Source organism: Salmo salar, chromosome 02, assembly GCF_965601325.2.
Source record: "Salmo salar chromosome 02, fSalSal1, whole genome shotgun sequence".
Classification (NCBI taxonomy): Eukaryota; Metazoa; Chordata; class Actinopteri; order Salmoniformes; family Salmonidae; genus Salmo; species Salmo salar.
Genome location: NC_138292.1, coordinates 59,815,382 through 59,834,526, shown reverse-complemented (window position 1 = coordinate 59,834,526; position 19,145 = coordinate 59,815,382). Strand labels below are relative to the sequence as shown.

Genomic DNA, 19,145 nt, shown 5'->3' with positions numbered 1-19,145 from the left:
TTGAACACAAAAGCCCTCAATTTCAACAGGTGTCCACCAATGTTTGCTTGTGTTGCGTCATCAGTGCCTATGACGGTAACTCAGTCACCCAACTGGTTTATTTGGTTCAGTTTGGGATTTACGGTGCGTGTAGTTAGGTCATTGTGGAAAAACACACAATTCAGCATTTCAGCACTGACTGAATGGATGACATAAGAATGCCATCAAAACAGATGCCATCCATTTTCTTTATTAGTGAGCAAAATTATTCAGGTGACATGGGCTATGATGTGATAAAATGTCCTTTCACAAAAGACATCACCGTTAAGGTCATAATACTAGTGCCATCTTCAGATGTTCTTATTATCGCCTATTGTGATAGGGGCGGGATTAAAATGGGAGCAAATGCAGTGATTGGCCACGATAACCCCCTCGTTCACGCGACTTCCGTTTTGTCTGTGCGCGCAGGCCCAGTGACCTCTCTGATATTTTATTTACTCCTGAAATCCAAGATGGCCACCTTGAATGTCTCGATCCCATAGCAATTGAGGATGCAAGTAGCTACCGAAAAAACAACTTTTCCCCGACCATCTCATCCCCTGAAATTCAATTCGAATGGTGCGGATGACCCCCTTACATCTTATTAGCTACTAAATAGCCATTGCAGTTTCGCGCAAACCCCTTCAATTCGCAAATTTGAAGTAGTTTCGCGAAGTAGCTCGCGTTGTCGCTGTCTGTCCGAAGCGAGGTTCAGACAGGCAGCACATCCAAATGGCCGAACCGAGAAAAGTACAATTTGTCACCCTCTCGGCCTTCGCTGCGGGATCAGCCACGGAGACTAGGAAACGCCGGTTGGAGGATGACGAGGCCGACATCGACTTGGATGCGGACGGTGAGGTCGAAACGAAAGCGTCCGGGGCAGATGGTGGCGGTGGGCTTTTCGGCAAAACTAGTAGTGACAAGGACAACGCTGAAGGAAAACGGATTACCGTGCGGTTGAACCTATCTCTGTCCGAGCCCAGCGATCAATCGTCGGCCGAGTTTAACTACAGCGAACTCATCCAAAACATCCAGGTATGACTCCTTCTGTTTGGTCAAGAAAGACATGGATCAACACCAGTTGATTTTATTAACTTGGTTAGTGGGGACTTGTTATAAACTAGGATATGAACGTGGGTGTATCTTGTCTTTCCACGGACTAGCGTGGTCGGTGGGAGGAAATTACCAGTCATGGACTTCACACAAAAGACCCTAACTCAGCCATTCATTAAGCCATTCACTCAAATTTCTTGGTACTCAGCTCGAACGGCCCGTCAAGATTACAGTTGTAGGCACTCCTTATGCACATGCAGTGATAAAGGTTGTCTGGCGCTACCTGTTTCCAATTCTTGATAACTTGCCAACTCTCTTTTTAGTTTACACCAGTCATACAGCCATTAATATGGCACGTAGAAGTGCCCCAGTACAGTTGAGTTTAGCCTCCTATGGGTGACATATAGAAGACCAGTCAGTGCTGAATAGATGGAGTAGGTTTGGAAGTACCAGGATGTAGCCTACGTTATCAAGACACTCAGTGGTGTGTACAGACATCATTGCATGGGACAGTAGTTAACAATTTTTTGTTGTTACATATTTGCATAGCAATTATGCTGAATATATAATACATTGTTCTCAAACTTATAATTACAAGTGATACTACAACTTTATAAACCAGCTGTAAATCTAAATACAAATGCTTCTTCACCAATGCTATTTTGGCAATATGATTGCATAGCAATATGATTTACATCCGGTACAATAACACAATATTATTTGTTACTTTGTTTGTTGTTTGTTTATTGTGGGTAAGTTCATTTCTTTTCCAGTAGTTACACTTTTCCTCACCCATTCCCCGCTTTCTAGGCAAAAAAGAACACTCCTCCTCCAGCCCCAACTCAGACTCCAACTCTTTTTATCCTGCCTCCTGCCCTTGACCCTAGCGACCCTTTCAACGATGACGAGAGAGAACGACTGCAGGTGGAGGCCCTGGCCAAGAAGTTTGAGAACAAATATGTATGTTATTTTTTGGAGCCGTGGTAAAACTTTGTGCTCTAATAACTCCACTTGTAAGATACTAGTTTTAAGATTAGTTTGACTTTTTTATCTGGTTAATAGCTAGTTGAACTAGGTTATAAACCTGTTATATCTGGTTATAAGCCATTTTTTTCTTGTTTATGACTACTGGTTATACAGAATGTACATGTGAAAGTATGTATCCTCTGTGACACAGGGCAATGCCAATGCAGCAGGAAAGAAGAAGAGGAAGGATAGAATGCAGGATCTGATTGACATAGGCTTCGGCTACGATGAGACCGACCCTTTTATTGACAACTCAGAGGCTGTAAGTATCTTTTTTATTTTTTTACCTTTTACATGCCTTCATGTGGAGAAGGAATGTTAGGCTGTATTATAGGTGGAGAAAATAGGAATCTGCTCTATTCTGGCGAACTCCGCTCTGGAGTTTCGCTTCCTGTTTGGAGTGTGCTTAAGACTGTCAATCAACCACAGCACCAATTCGCACAACCAATCAATCTCACCCCATAAATACTAACCTACATTCACCACAGTGACATGTTTTCTTTTGTTTGTCAGACACTCATTGAAGTTAGTCTGTATTCTGCATCTATGCTCTGAATGTAACGGCTGCCATTTTGTTTTGTGTGACAGTATGACGAGCTGGTCCCGGCCTCCCTGACTACCAAGCTGGGGGGGTTCTACATCAACACGGGCACGCTGCAGTTCAGAGCTGCTTCCGAGTCAGAGGGAGAGGAAGGGGGCAAGGATGTCAAACCCAGAGTAAGGGTGGGATACTGGCATGAAGCATTGTATACAGTGAAATTACACTATATTAGTCAGTTGGGGTCAATTCCATTTCAATGATGTCAACTCAGGAAGTAAACAGAAATTCTAATTCTATTCAAAATTAATGAGAAAATCAATGAATTTTTGTTTACTTCCTGAATTGACTAGAATAATTGACCCCGTCCCTGATGCTTTATTTGTGTTTATCCAACTGGTTGTTTTGGTTTTTCATAAATTGTGTCTGTGCCTTCCGGTGTTAGCAGGAGCTGAAGGATGGCGAGGAGCAAGTGATCAAGAGACGAAGGAGGAAAGAAGGAAACAATTTGGAGGAGAAGAAACCCCGGAAGAACAGAGTGCCCAAACCAGGGTGAGATGATAGGATAGTGGGATGGATACATCACTGCTTCTTGTGCCTGTCAGGCATGTCTGTACCTTCGCTAATTACAATTTGAGATAGAATGGTTGCTGAATAATTCTGATTATTTTGTTCTTGCTGTAAGAGCAAAAGGGATCATCTAAAGGGACATTGTTGTTCTATGCATATTTCTCAAATGGAACTGAGCATGTTTCAAGAACCATTCTTCAAAATGTCTTGTAATGCTTTTTGAATCAGTTTTTATACCTCCCCGTGTCAAACCCTACCTAATGTGCACTGAAATTGAAATGTATGCACTTCAGCATAGCATACAATACAATAGACGAATTCATCATATAGATATATTTTTGTTCATTCCTACCCATGTACAGATATGTCTGACTATGACATGATACACTGTGATGCTCTCTCTGAATGGCCCGTGGGCTTGTGTGACAGGCCAAGTGTCCTTAACAAAGGCTACATTAGCTACCCTCTGATAAGCTGATCACTCCGCTGCCATAAATACTCCTATTCCCAGAAATAGACCAGCAGATATTATGAGACTGTTGTTTCCCTTGTATCATATTGAAAAGACATTGCCTTGCTTATCGGTTTCTTGTCTTCGAGATTACACATCATAACTTGCCTCACTATTTTCTCCCTCCTTCCTCTTTCTTCCATCTCTCCTCTCTTCCCGCTCTTTTTCCCCTCTTCACCCATCTCTCTTGTCTTTCTGATCCAGAGTGTCGTCTCTGATGAACATCCACCGGCCAGAGAAGAAGAAGAGGAAGAAGCTGATGAAGGACTCCTTGTGCTTGGCAGCCATGTTGCGCCGCTTCACCCGGGAGAAGCAGGAGATGAGGAAGATGAACCCCATCGCGCCCCACTCCGGCATGGGCAGCTCCGTGGCCAACGCCCCGCGAGCCAACCACCTGCTGGCTAACTCCCACCTGCACGCTAACGCGGCTAACAACGACGTCTCGTTGGCCGAGCTCACCGCGGACCCCGCCATGATGTCACTGCTGGGCTCAGCAAATGAGAAGGAGCTCCAGGATCTTCTGGGTGACCTGGACTTCAGCCTTCTGGACAGCTCGGCTAATCCGCACGTGGCCACGCCCGGGAGAGAGAATGGCCTGATAGGAATTGGAGTTTCAGGGCCGAAGCCGAGTGGGGGCGCGTTAGGGAGGGGGCTGGGTGTTTCAGGGGGTCTCCTACACCCACCTCCGCTCCCTGACGGCCTGCCCGCCCCCCTCATCAAGCGCATCGAGGACCTACGGGCGGTGAGTCGCACTGATGGGGCATTTCCAGTTTATCATAGATTGATTTATTTGTTTACTTAATGTTTATGTGATCATCCCTTGATTTAATTGTTGAGTAACTTCCTGGAATTTTGTACAGTTGAAATAAACAAAAAACAGTGTTTCAGTTCTTGGAAGATTTGTGATGCATTTCTTGACAGCGTGGTAAAAATGCAAAGAGAGGTTAGAGAGGAGCAGAGCAGAATGGAAGAGCGGATGAGAGCAAAACACATGAAAGAAAGGTAGACTAGCAACAGACAACTGGTGGCCAAAAGGGAGAGAGAAGAAAGAGAGAGTGACAAATCAAGAATGAGCGAAAACTGGCAAGATGACAATGCAGGCGTTTTGAAACTGACACGGACGGCTCCTTTTTGCTTTTGTGCGTCTTTCCATGGAAGACAGTCTGCTCACCAACCTCTTTTCTTCACAGGCCTCTCGTCAGTTTGATCAAGAGGGAAGGAAGAAATTCTTCACCCTAGATATGAATAACATCCTACTGGAGTGAGTTTGTCGTTCTTTTGACCCATTGTACATTTCTCTCCGTCTCCAACCTGAATGTGTCATACTGCTGATATTGGAGTCGATTGTTCATCTCTTTTCTTGTCTTTTTCACCCCCACTCTGTTCTACATTTCTCCCAACATCTTTCTCTCTCGCACGCAAATTGTTTTAATCTTTGTCGTCTCTTCTTTATCCCTTTTCCTTGCTTACCATCTTTCTCTCTCCATCCCCCCCTTTCTCTCACTCCTGTTAATTCCCTCTGTTGCTCCTCTCCCTTCCCTCCACGCTCTCCTCCGCTCCTCCCCCAGTATTGAGCTGCAGGTGCAGGAGCAGCCGATGGGGCTACGTGGGGAGGTGTATTCTCACCTGGAGGCATTTGTGCCCTGCAATAAGGAGGCCCTGCTCAAACGCCTCAAGAAGCTTAGCCTCAACATCCAGGATGACCGTCTGCGTACGCCCCTGATGAAGCTGAAGCTGGCTGTGTGCAGTGTGATGCCCGAGCAGATCCAACGATACAACATGGACTGCATGGTCAAGGCTGCCAAGTAAGAAGATTACAATACCCCATAGTGTACTGCAGCCATACTCAACAGGCGGATCGTGGTCCGGATGCGGACCCAGAACGGGGTCAATACGGACCGCGGGTCCCGACTTTACATTTGACATTTTTCTACATTTGATGTCGCATTGGGCAGTTTGACATTCCCTGACAGAGAGACATTTTGATTTAGTACCTGTCAGAAATGTGCAGTTGATCAAATAGCCCATGTTAGGTAGATGGGTACGCCCAGGGGCCTCGACACCCAGCGCGCCCCCATTTGATTTTGATGAGTCATTCACTCAGGTATCATATGGCAAAATTTGTAGAAGTGCAGGAAATGAGCTTTAAAACGGCAAGATTTTCTCTCTATCAACAAGAAGGATTTGAACAGTTTGGGGTTGTTGGGTGGGGGTTTGTTACTATGCTGATAAATGACAAAATCCATCCTGACCTTTGCCACCTAGGAAATTTGTATGACCGGACCTTCTTAAATAATAGTTGAGTACCCCTGGTATACTGTAATGCTATATCGCTTATCCATAATGGTTGTTAGGTTATTTTTAGTGCTCTACTCTGCCTGTGTTCATCACTGCTTTCATTTATATGCGTCTCTGCCTCTGCGGGTATATATTGAGGTTGTTAGAACATGCTGATTCTGAGGTGTGTGTGTGTGTGTGTGTTGGACCCTAGCAGGCAGCAGCCTGGAGAGGGAGAGAAGAACGGATCAGAAGAGGAGGACGAGGGGAAGCCGGGGAAGAGGATGATGGGCCCACGGAAGAAGTTTGTCTGGGACGACAAGCTCAGGTAACAGGCCATCCACTGCCCTCAATCAAATCTAATTTAAAAAGCCATTTTTACATCAGCAGTTGTCACAAAGTGCTTTTATAGTAATCTGGCCTAGACACTAAAGCGAAATTCTCGAGCAAAGTCATACAGGAAGTGGTTGATTTGAAAAGATAATAGATTAGTAAGCTTTCTTAATTTGTCTGTCTGTCTGTCTGTCTGTCTGTCTGTCTGTCTGTCTGTCTGTCTGTCTGTCTGTCTGTCTGTCTGTCTGTCTGTCTGTCTGTCTGTCTGTCTGTCTGTCTGTCTGTCTGTCTGTCTGTCTGTCTGTCTGTCTGTCTGTGTAGGTCGCTGCTGTGTAACCTGGTGCGTGTGAAGTTGAGCTCCTATGAACTAGAGTCGTCTCAGTGCTCTCTCTCCGTGGAGGATTACCTCAAGGCCTTCATGGAGAACGAGGTCAAACCACTGTGGCCCAAGGGCTGGATGCAGGCCAGGATGCTGTTCAAGGAGAGCCGTGTTGTACACAGTCACCTCACTGTCAACATGTAAGTTATCTCAACTATAATTGGACCTTATAAATAAGTTGGCTTTATAATGGCAATTATACCTTTTATTGTATATATATGCCTGATTGACAGATCAAATCAGATTTTATTGGTCGCATACACATATTTAGCTGATGTTATTGTGGGTGTAGTGAAATGCTTGTGTTCCTAGCTCCAACAGTGCAGCAATATCTAACGATGCACAACAACACACACAAATCTAAAAAGTAAAATAATGGGATTTAGAAATATTAGGACGAGCAATGTCGGAGTCCCGAGTATAAATATACTGTGCCTTTGGAAAGTATTCAGACCCCTTGACTTTTTCCACATTTTGTTACGTTACAGCCTTATTCTAAATTGATGAAATACTATTTTTTCCTCATCAATCTACACACAATACCCTATAATGACAAAGCCTAAACAGGTTTTTAGAAATGTTTGCAAATGTATTAAAAATAGAAAAACAGAAATACCTTATTTACATAAGTATTCAGCCCCTTTGCTATGAGACTCAAAATTGAGCTCAGGTGCATCCTGTTTTCATTGATCATCCTTGAGATGTTTCTACAACTTAGTTGGAGTCCACCTGTGGTAAATTCTATTGATTGGACAGGATTTGGAAAGGCACAGTTGACACTGCATGTCAGAGCAAAAACCAAGCGTTGAGGTCAAAGGAATTGTCTGTAGAGCTCCGAGACAGGATTGTGTTGAGGCACAGATCTGGGGAAGGGTACCAAAAAATGTCTGCAGCATTGAAGGTCCCCAAGAACACAGTGGCCTCCATCATTCTTAAATGGAAGAAGTTTGGAACCACCAAGACTCTTTCTAGAGCTGGCTGCCTGACCAAACTGAGCAATCAGGGGAGAAGGACCTTGGTCAGGGAGGTGACCAAGAACCCGATGGTCACTCTGACAGAGCTCCAGAGTTCCTCTATGGAGATGGGAGAACTTTCCAGCAGGACAACCATCTCTGCAGCACTCCTCCAATCAGGCCTTTATGGTAGAGTGGCCAGACGGAAGCTGCGCCTCAGTTAAAGTCACATGACAGCCCGCTTGGAGTTTGCCAAAAGGCACCTAAAGACTCTCAGACCATGAGAAACACGATTCTCTGGTCTGATGAAACCAAGATCGAACACTTTGGCCTGAATGCCAAGCATCACGTCTGGAGGAATCCTGGCACCATCCCTACGGTGAAGCATGGTAGTGGCAGCATCATGCTGTGGGGATATTTTTAAGTGTCAGTAACTGCGAGTCTAGTCAGGATCGAGGGAAAGATCCTTGATGAAAACCTGCTCCAGAGCACTCAGGATCTCAGACTGGGGCGAAGGTTCACCTTCCAACAGGATCTGCAGAGAAGAATGGGAGAGCTCCCCAAATACAGGTGTGCCAAGCTTCTAGTGTCATACCCAAGAAGACTCGAGGCTGTAATCACAGCCAAAGGTGCTTCAACAAAGTACTGAGTAAAGGGTCTGAATACTTATGTAAAAGTTATTTTTGTTTTCCTGTTTTTGCTTTGTGATAATGGGGTAGATTGTCTGTAGATTGATGAGGGGAATAAACTATTTAATACATTTTAGAATAAGGCTGTAATGTAACAAAATGTAGAGAAAGTCAAGGGGTCTGAATACTTTCCAAATGCACTGTGTATGTGTGTGTGTGTATATATATATATATATATATATATATATATATATATATATATGTATATGTGTGTATGTATATACACTGCTCAAAAAAATAAAGGGAACACTTAAACAACACAATGTAACTCCAAGTCAATCACACTTCTGTGAAATCAAACTGTCCACTTAGGAAGCAACACTGATTGACAATAAATGTCACATGCTGTTGTGCAAATGGAATAGACAACAGGTGGAAATTATAGGCAATTAGCAAGACACCCCCAATAAAGGAGTGGTTCTGCAGGTGGGGACCACAGACAACTTCTCAGTTCCTATGCTTCCTGGCTGATGTTTTGGTCACTTTTGAATGCTGGCGGTGCTTTCACTCTAGTGGTAGCATGAGACGGAGTCTACAACCCACACAAGTGGCTCAGGTAGTGCAGCTCATCCAGGATGGCACATCAATGCAAGCTGTGGCAAGAAGCTTTGCTGTGTCTGTCAGCGTAGTGTCCAGAGCATGGAGGCGCTACCAGGAGACAGGCCAGTACATCAGGAGACGTGGAGGAGGCCGTAGGAGGGCAACAACCCATCAGCAGGACCGCTACCTCCGCCTTTGTGCAAGGAGGAGCAGGAGGAGCACTGCCAGAGCCCTGCAAAATGACCTCCAGCAGGCCACAAATGTGCATGTGTCTGCTCAAACGGTCAGAAACAGACTCCATGAGGGTGGTATGAGGGCCCGACTTCCACAGGTGGGGGTTGTGCTTACAGCCCAACACCGTGCAGGACGTTTGGCATTTGCCAGAGAACACCAAGATTGGCAAATTCGCCACTGGCGCCCTGTGCTCTTCACAGATGAAAGCAGGTTCACACTGAGCACGTGACAGAATCTGGAGATGCCGTGGAGAACTTTCTGCTGCCTGCAACATCCTCCAGCATGACCGGTTTGGCGGTGGGTCAGTCATGGTGTGGGGTGGCATTTCTTTGGGGGGCCGCACAGCCCTCCATGTGCTCGCCAGAGGTAGCCTGACTGCTATTAGGTACCGAGATGAGATCCTCAGACCCCTTGTGAGACCATATGCTGGTGCGGTTGGCCCTGCGTTCCTCCTAATGCAAGACAATGCTAGACCTCATGTGGCTGGAGTGTGTCAGCAGTTCCTGCAAGAGGAAGGCATTGATGCTATGGACTGGCCCGCCCGTTCCCCAGACCTGAATCCAATTGAGCACATCTGGGACATCATGTCTCGCCACGTTGCACCACAGACTGTCCAGGAGTTGGCGGATGCTTTAGTCCAGGTCTGGGAGGAGATCCCTCAGGAGACCATCCGCCACCTCATCAGGAGCATGCCCAGGCGTTGTAGGGAGGTCATACAGGCACGTGGAGGCCCCACACACTACTGAGCCTCATTTTGACTTGTTTTAAGGACATTACATCAAAGTTGGATCAGCCTGTAGTGTGGTTTTTCACTTTAATTTTGAGTGTGACTACAAATCCAGACCTCCATGGGTTGATAAATTGGATTTCCATTCATTATTTTTGTGTGATTTTGTTGTCAGCACATTCAACTATGTAAAGAAAAATGTATTTAATAAGATTATTTCTTTCATTCAGATCTAGGATGTATTGTTTAAGTGTTCCCTTTATTTTTTCGAGCAGTATATATATATATATGTGTGTGTATTTGAAGTCGGAAGTTTACATACACCACTTCAAAAATGTCTTGTTAACAAACTATAGTTTTGGCAAGTTGGTTAGGAGATCTACTTTGTGCATGACGCAAGTAATTTTTCCAACAATTGTTTACAGACAGATTATTTCACTTATAATTCACTGTATCACAATTCCAGTGGGTCAGAAGTTTACATACACTAAGTTGACTGTGCCTTTAAACAGCTTGGAAAATTCCAGAAAATGATGTCATGGCTTCTGATAGGCTAATTGACATCATTTGAGTCAATTGGAGGTGTACCTGTGGATGTATTTCAAGGCTCAGTGCATCTTTGCTTGGGAAACTGAAAAGAAATCAGCCAAGACCTCAGAAAAAAAATTGTAGACCTCCACAGGTCTGGTTCATCCTTGGGAGCAATTTCCAAACGCCTGAAGGTACCACGTTCATCTGTACAAACAATAGCACGCAAGTATAAACACCATGGGACCACGCTGCCCTCATACCTGTCAAGAAGACGTGTTCTGTCTCCTAGAGATGGATGTACTTTGGTGCGAAAAGTGCAAATCAATCCCAGAACAACAGCGAAGGACCTTGTGAAGATGCTGGAGGAAGTAGGTACAAAACTATCTATATCCACAGTAAAACCGCCATAAAAAAGCCAGACTACGGTTTGCAATTGCACATGGGGACAAGATTGTACTTTTTGGAGAAATGTCCTCTGGTCTGATGAAACAAAAATAGAACTGTTTGGCCATAATGACCATCGTTATGTTTGAAGGAAAAAGGGGGACGCTTGCAAGCCGAAGAACACCATCCCAACCGTGAAGCACGGGGGTGGCAGCATCATGTTGTGGGGGTGCTTTGCTGCAGGAGGGACTGGTGCACTTCACAAAATAGATGGCATTATGAGGCAGGAAAATTATGTGGATATATTGAAGCAACATCTCAAGACATCAGTCAGGAAGTTAAAGCTTGGTCACAAATGGGTCTTCCAAATGGACAATGACCCCAAGCATACTTCCAAAGTTGTGGCAAAATGGCTTAAGGACCACAAAGTCAAGGTGTTGAAGTGGCCATCACAAAGCCATGACCTCAAACCTATAGAAAATTTGTGGGCAGAACTGAAAAACTGACTCAGTTACACCAGCTCTGTCAGGAGGAATGGGCCAAAATTCACCCAACTTATTGTGGGAAGCTTGTGGAAGGCTACCCAAAACGTTTGACCCAAGTTAAACAATTTAAAGGCAATGCTACCAAATACTAATTGAGAGTATGTAAACTTCTGACCCACTGGGAATGTGATGACAGAAATAAAAGTTGAATTATTATTATTATTATTATTATACTATTATTCTGACATTTCACATTCTTAAAATAAAGTGATGATCCTAACTGAACTAAAACAGGGATTTTTTTACTCGGATTAAATGTCAGGAATTGTGAAAAACTCAGTTTAAATGTATTTGGCTAAGGTGTATGTAAACTTCCGACTTCAACTGTACATACAGTCGTGGCCTAAAGTTTTGAGAATGACACAAATATTCATTTTCACAAAGTCTGCTGCCTCAGTTTGTATAACGGCAATCTGAGGCAGCAGACTTTGTGAAAATTAATATTTGTGTCATTCTCAAAACTTTTCGCCGCGACTGTACATGCATACATATATACGCATATGTTTGTTTTCATCAAGGAACTCTTTGCTCCATTCATCTTTACCTCGATCCTGACGAGTATATCTGAAGAAACAGATGACTGATTGACAGATGGATTAGCATTCCTGTGTGGATGTTAACTTAACACACCATTGTTTTCTCTGTCCAGGGTCAAGAAAAGGATGGTCCCCACCCCCAGGGCTAAAGCAAAGGTCAGTGACATCTCTTCACTCTCAATTGACGTTTGTTACCTTCTATCCATACAAGATGGTTATTTGGTATTACCTGCGGTGCCATGTGTTCTGATGCAGGGCTAATGCTAACCTTTGTCCTTTCCCTGTGTTCCAGGAGGGCCAATGGATTCAGCAGAGGCCCAATCTCCCCACCGCCACCACCCCTTCTCTCCCCCACGTCCCCTCCACCCCCTCCGTCATCCAGGCCCGCCGGACCTCCTCGTCTCCCTCGGAGCCCATCTGCCTGTCCGACTCGCTGGACGAGGACCTCCGCGCCCCCTCCCTGGATTCCGTCTCCCACGCCCTCGCCTTCCTCAGCCAAGCCGCCAAGGGCCTGGGTCCCCACGGCAGCGTCACTGACCTCACCCTCACCTCCCCCCTCTCCCCCCCGCCTCTCCAGATCCCCAACTCCTCCCCCCCCTCCATCACCCCTCACTACTCCCCCTCGTCTTCCCTACTCACCTCACATTCTCTTTCCAAGATAAACGCCAACTCGTCGACGATGGTGACGATGCCATCGATGGCCAACATTAAGACCACGCTATCTACCTCTCCCTCCACTTCCACGGCGTCGTCGGCTCGCATGCAGCTCGCGGGGGCCACGTTGGTGTCTCGTGGCGCCGACGGAGTGTACGGCATGATGAAAGGGGCAGGCTCTATGGGACAGACTCAGAGACACAATGTCAGCATGGCGACCGCCACTCACAGGCAAGGGGGCATGACCGGAGGGAGTAAGCTCCACCCACCGTCATCCCCCTCCCCGCCCACCAAGCAGCGGCCCCCTCCCACAGCCTCTCCACTCCTGCCCCCCCATCAGAAGGTCTCCCTGGGCATGGGGGTGGCAATACCAGGACTGGGGAAGAGCAGTGTCAAATCCAACAGCAGCAGTAATGGCGGTGCCATGATGAGCAACATGCCCTCCTCCTCCCCTCAGTCCCGTGCCACCAACTCCCACTCACACCCCCAGCAGCTCAACTCCAAGAGCCCTCATCAGCTCAACTCCAAGAGCCCCCAGCAACCCTCCTACCTCACCTCCACGGTGGGCTCCTCACCATCCCAGTCCCCCTCCCACCACCAGGGAAAATCCAAGCCCCACCACCAGTCCAACTTCATCACCCCCATGCAGGCAACCCTCACCAAGTCCTCCCACAGCAACAACTCCTCCCCCATCATCAAGCTCACCCCTCGCCCCCCTGCCCCCACCCCTCCTCCCATCTCCTCCCCTTCTTCCTCATCTTCCAATCTCCTCTCTCACTCTCAAATGATCTCCAGCCCTCTCCAGTACCAGTCCCCCAAGACTGCCGGCTTCCGCCCCCCATTTAGTGTCCAAGGTGGGGGTCAGGTGAAGTCGGGCCAGGGCAGTTATAGCTTCGCGGGGAGCCAGAAGGCTCCGTCTGTCATTAGCAGTAGTAGCGTTAGCAGCGCTAGCTCCAACAGCAGCCCCATGCGCATGTCGCCCGTCACCAGTCGCCCAGACAACAGCCCCTCCGGCACGGTCTCGACCTGTCACGGACAGAGACAGAGAGCTGTGGGCGGAGCCAAGGCTGTAGGCAGTCGGGTGCCCACGGCAACCATGGCCACACCCTCCGTCACCTCACACCTGACGCAGGTGAGTCAGCCAATCCCATGCGACCAGAAAGTGTCAAGAAGTGTGAAAAACAGGATCAAGAGAAGCACCTCTTAGATACTGACTGCATTTTTCTCGCTTGAGTTTTGAGTATGTTCTGCAAAGGCTTGGCCACGTAGTCAGAAGAGAAAGGAAGAGATTGTGTCAGGCACTATATATGTCACTAAGTTGAGTCACCTGATCCCTTCTCTCTCCTTCTCTTTCTCCACCCCCTTCCCCCTAGGTGTCAGCTAGCAGCCCCCTCCTGGGCGGGCCACTTGGCTTTGGGATGCTAGGGGGGCTGGTGCCCGTCTCACTGCCCTACCAGTTCCCATCGCTGCTCAACTTCACTCCTCCTGGAGCCCCGGGGGTCAGCGGCCTGGGCACGGGCGCCAACTCAGGATACAGCCTCTCACAGAGCGACTTAATGGGTGAGTAATTGGCCGGTGCCCAACTGGCAGTGGCTCCACAAGGCTGTGATCTTTCAAAGCACCGGGCATGCAAATATATAGGAGCAAAAATAAAGCATTTGTTCTCTCTGTTCTCTACGGTTCAGTAGAACTTTTAGGGCTCTTAATACCACTGAAAAAGTCTGTACTGTAGATCATGATGTGGTAAAGGTCTTTAAAGAATTTACTACTTCATTATTATGACATTTTATTGGATGAATTTGATCAAATGACAAAGAAACTCAGTGTTTATTAAGATGGCAAAATAAATGGAGCCGCAGTTAGATTTGTTTGTGGTCCCTTGAGATTCCTCTAGTCTTAGTTTTTGTTACTCATGGTCAGTGTTGTGTTGTGCAGTATGTGTGTGCGTGCTGTGGATCCATACTGAAGTATAATTAGCTCTAATGTGCCTATGCTAAAGGTTTCTCACTGTAACCCTCTTGCCCTGCCTGTCTCGTTTTCTCATCCAATCCCTCACTCCTTCTCCCCCTCCATCCATCCATCCATCCATCCATCCATCCATCCATCCATCCTCCCTTCACTCCTGTGTTCTTTAATCCCTCTTTTATCTGCCCTCACTTTCTGATTTTGTTTTACTCAAATTCTACTTTCATCTTTTAATGTTCCTTTTCTCACCTTTATTCTCCTCAACCCCTTCCCCCTCTCCATTCTTCCCTTTTTTTTACCTCCTCACTCCTTCTTCCTCTCGTCTGTCCATCCCTCCCTCCCTCCATCTCTCCTCAGATCTGTATAAGAGTCTCCAGTCAGGGTCACATGCTGCTCTACCTCCTCACTTGCAGCTTGCTTTCTCAGGTAAACTTCATACCTCCTCCAGTACCTCTCCCCCTCCTCCCTTACCTCCCTCTTCCCTTCCTCCAGTACTTCTCCCCCTCCTCCCTTACCTCCCTCCTCCTCTTCCCTTCCTCCATTTGTGTTGTTGTCATTCCCTGCGTCATGTTGATATCGCTCACTCACTGTTTGGCTGTAAAGTCTTCTTTCCCAACCTGTCTGCCTGCTTCAATGTTAGCGGTGATCTGCATGCCTGTGTTAACACTAGAAGCCCGTGTCTTGTCTGTCGATGAAGCATCTCCTCCCTGTGTGTTAGGTGTTCAGTATTTTTCTGTATCATGTATTTACACATGATGTAACAAATCATTTTAAACCCCCTCTACCTCAGATGCGAACCAAAGCCAGGGTGGCGACATGAAGAGGAAGTCCCACTGACCAATAGAGACGGAGGACAGAGAGTGACATCGAGACATCCACTAGGATCACTTTGATTGGACAGATGGACACAATGATGTAATAATACAGGGGGGAGGAGCCTTCTTCCCTCAATATGGACCTGAAGAATCAATTCCCCCTCACCATGACAATTTATGAATTTAATTTAGCTGTATGTTTATGATTACTGGGTATAAAATGGACCTGGGGTGAATGATAATGAATTTTTTTCCCTTACGTTTTTTTCTTGTCAACATGTTTACATGACCGACCTTTATCACTGTGGAATGAGGACAGGGTCGTATTCATTAGGCTCCAAGCGTAGAAAAACAAATACAAAAACAAGGAAGGACTGACTGAACACTCGTTTTCGTTTAAAAGGCGTTTTGCTATGTTGTGCACCAACGGAGCGCACATACCGCAACGAATGTCGATCTATTTGCCGTTTGTTCGGACCACCCCACCGGTGAGGGTCTGATTGCTGACATTTTCGCTTGATTCTACATGTAGAATCAGTTTGAAAATAATGGCTGGCACTCTGTTCAGAGGTGCTAAGTAGTCTCGACCTGCAAACGCTACCAGTGTGTCCGTTCCGTAATGAAAACCACCCAGGAGAGGGAGCACCCAGGAGAGGGAGCACCCAGGAGAGGGAGCACCCAGGAGAGGGAGCACCCAGGAGAGGGAGCACGCTGTTAGCTAAGTCATTTAATTTGAATTTGAGTCTGTTTTTATTTTTTCTCGTCTAAAGCAGATTTGAGTATAAATTATTTTTTGGTAGTTGTCTTGACTGTCTGAGGAAGGTAGTTGTTAACTTGTCTCCGATGTGAGATGGTGTGTCCATAGAGTGTTTTAAAGTCGCCTCTGCTCCCCACAAATGACTGTTAAGGTAGTATAGCTAATATAAAAATGGATAAATTATTTGTAATTTACACAGGGATAAAAAAATATTTAGAGGTACGAGTGTGCCCGGTGAGATTGTGTGTGTGTGTGTACGTACACAACCTACATATATTATTATATATTGTATTTTCTTTCTAGGTCTGTCTGTGCTGTGTGAGTGCGAATTGTATATCCCCCTTTTCTCTGTTGTGTGTGTGTGTGTGTGTGTGTGTGTGTTTGTGTTTGAGAGAGTGAGTTTTCCCCTCTCTTGCGCAGCGTGTCTTTGGTGCTGTATAATCACACTGGACCTTTTCTGGAGAAAAAACTTGAACCGTAAAAGCTAGACTCCTCTTTTGGAAAGAGGAGTGGAGCGTGAGAGAGGGGACGGAGACGCGAGATTGTAGCCTACTTGAACTTTTTTTTTTTTGAAATTGTAATTAATTTACTTTGTAAAAAAAAAAAATTATCAACTAAAACACACTCAAAACTCAATATGACAAAACGCCTTAGTTTGTAAGTTTCATTAAAGAACTATGCAGGACTATAAATGCTTCAATGCAAAAGTGTAAGTCATCGCTTGGCTTTCAACCTCTTACTCAGCTGTCAATATATTTCTGGGAGTTGCGAATGTTTGTGTGTATGTATGTCTGAGTCCTTTTTCTCATCTAAAGAACTCTCTTTTCTCACCTACTGAATACCTCTCTAGAAATTGTTCTTCCTTACTCTCTTCCTATATCTGGGAAGATCTCAATAGCATACTCCTCACTTCCTCTCTCCTAGTCTTCTCAAAACCCATTGGGGGAGAAGGTCAGAGGGGAGGGACCTCTGGCTTTCTTGCCTCTGTCCATCTCTTATCATCCTTCATCCCTCCTTCCAATGTCAGTATGAATGTTGACCAACTGCACCAAGGATGGCGCCAAAGATGAGTTTCCTAGCATATAGATGGGGTGCCTTGGTCAGTGTGTGTGTTCCTATCATTCTCTTTGAAATGTACCCATGAGTGTTGTCCGTCTGTGGTCTGTCAGGATGTCATGGTGAAAAGTTGTTTCTTTCTGTGACTGGAGCAGCAGGTGACATTTTAAAGCTTTTGGGGTGGGTAAAGATTACATTTCATGGTAACTGGTTACTTAATTCGGTCTCTTTTGTAGATTATTTTTGTGTGTCGATTTATGGAATAAAATACAGTTGGTTTTTAATAGGGCCTGAGTAATTTCTTTGTGCTCCCTGTCTTCCGTCCTCCATTGTGACAGCTGTCTTTCAAAAGAACCCTTCTAGTTCTGAAGGTAGGGCAAAACTACGCTCTCGAGACACCTGTTAAAGGAAGTAAGGGCTCTATTCAATCTGTATATCGGATTTTAAAGACTGTTCCAACCTTAGGTAATTTCTGATTGTCAGCTCAAATGGAATTTACCTTAACATTTCTAGCACACAAACTGTAATGCTTCAGGAATTCAGTTTGAATAGAGCCTTTTTATTTTTATTTATTTAACCTTTATTTAACTAGGCAAGTCAGTTAAGAACAAATTCTTATTTACAATGATGGCCTACCCCAGCCAAACCCGGACGACGCTGGACCAATTGTGCGCCGCCCTATGGGACTCCCAATCACGGCCGGATACAGCCTGGATTCGAACCAGGGACTGTAGTGATGCCTCTTGCACTGAGATGCAGTGCCTTAGACTGCTGCACCATTCGGGAGCCACAAGTGAAACGATGTTGCACTCGAGAGCCTTAAGACGTGGCAATAGATTTTTTTTCATACATTTGTCATAAATCCATGTTTTGTACAGTCCCTCAATTATGTCAACATTTGTGTTCACTTTCTGTACCCTGGAAAGGTCAGGGCTCGATTCAATGCATAAGGCTGAAGATCCGTGCCACAATGCGGTTGAAATGTAAAGGTAATTTCCTATTGAGTGGACGTCAGCAGCGTTTACTGTGAATGCAGTCTCCTGCAAATGCGGAGACATTGCCTTTAAACCTCAATCGCGCTATATCCCGGATCTTCAACCTTTATCACCCATGCCGGTGGTTTCCAGGTAACAACAGGCCCTAGCTTTGTGGAAGGCTCTGTGGAGCTTTCCCAGTTCTTGGCCCTGTTTGGATTCTTTCAAAAGTGCATCCTTTGTTCCTCCCTTGAAGTAACTGATTAGAAATGACTGGACAGGTGAAAACCATGTGGTAGAGCCCTTCCGCTCACCTGCCCAGGACACCCACTCAGATTGAGCAACAACAAAAAATCTGCTCTTTACTTGTCAAATGTTCCAAACAGGACATTGTCTTTTTACCTAAATATGCAAACACCAACAGATAGAATTCATAGCAAGCAGTGCATTGGGTGTGTCAGACTTGATTAAATATAACAGATTACCTGGATTTACATTCACTCTCACTGGATGGGATGCCAAAAAGAACTAACTGAAAGCCACACCCCCAATAATCCATGAATATAACTGCATTTGCCACTGTGCTTCTATGGCTATAATAACCATTCTGCCTATTTCATTTGTTCATTTAGCAAACAAGACAACTCATATCCAGTACCTTTATCAGTCAACACCTATATTTTAGCTGTAATTAGCTTTAAAAATTCCATTTTCTCTCAGCCTCATGTCATAATGTGTAGAATAGCATGAGATGAGCTATACAACTGCACATTTTCCTCTGCCCAATGGCAAAATTGCAGGAAGTTTGCTGCCCAAATTGATGCAGGCCCACCTGACAAGTTCCTGGCTACGCCAATGATGTCCCATACCCCCAGCTGGTGGAGAGTATAACATTTGGGTTGTCATCTGCAGCAGGTCCCTGGTTCAAATCACAGAGTTGTTTTTGTTTTCTAACTTTTCTCAACCCCTTACTGAATTTAGACCACTTCCCTAAACAACCCATCATATTTGTCCTTGCACTTCGGGCATAGCTACCCTCTGTGCTCTCCAATTTGGGGAGAGAAACATGCATGACTGAAT

At 45.6% G+C, this 19,145-nt stretch overlaps 1 protein-coding gene across 4 annotated transcripts; it reads left to right on the top strand.

Annotated features, from left to right (window-relative positions):
* The first annotated feature begins 462 nt into the window (after positions 1–462).
* LOC106586988 (ubinuclein-2) lies at positions 463–17,375 on the top strand. Of its 4 annotated transcripts, none has more exons than XM_082965581.1 (15): positions 463–1,053; positions 1,882–2,031; positions 2,249–2,359; positions 2,686–2,814; positions 3,084–3,187; positions 3,921–4,458; positions 4,907–4,977; positions 5,285–5,521; positions 6,208–6,321; positions 6,648–6,845; positions 11,958–12,000; positions 12,137–13,630; positions 13,872–14,058; positions 14,821–14,889; positions 15,254–17,375. In XM_082965581.1, exons 1-15 carry the CDS (start codon positions 751–753, stop codon positions 15,298–15,300), a joined length of 3,795 nt encoding a protein of 1,264 aa, XP_082821707.1. In that variant the 5' UTR covers positions 463–750; the 3' UTR covers positions 15,301–17,375. The 4 variants fall into 4 exon arrangements, with proteins under 4 accessions (XP_082821707.1, XP_082821704.1, XP_082821700.1 ...); XM_082965578.1 differs by having other exon boundaries at positions 3,081–3,187; XM_082965574.1 differs by having other exon boundaries at positions 2,686–2,820.
* Positions 17,376–19,145: the final 1,770 nt, after the last annotated feature.

Bases quoted from the DNA above. Each gene is read 5' to 3' on its own strand.
- LOC106586988 (XM_082965574.1), top strand. From the start codon at position 751: ATGGCCGAACCGAGAAAAGTACAATTTGTCACCCTCTCGGCCTTCGCT. The intron at 2,360-2,685 runs GTAAGTATCTTT...TTTGTGTGACAG, and splicing joins TTATTGACAACTCAGAGGCT to TATGACGAGCTGGTCCCGGC. The intron at 6,322-6,647 runs GTAACAGGCCAT...CTGTCTGTGTAG, and splicing joins GTCTGGGACGACAAGCTCAG to GTCGCTGCTGTGTAACCTGG.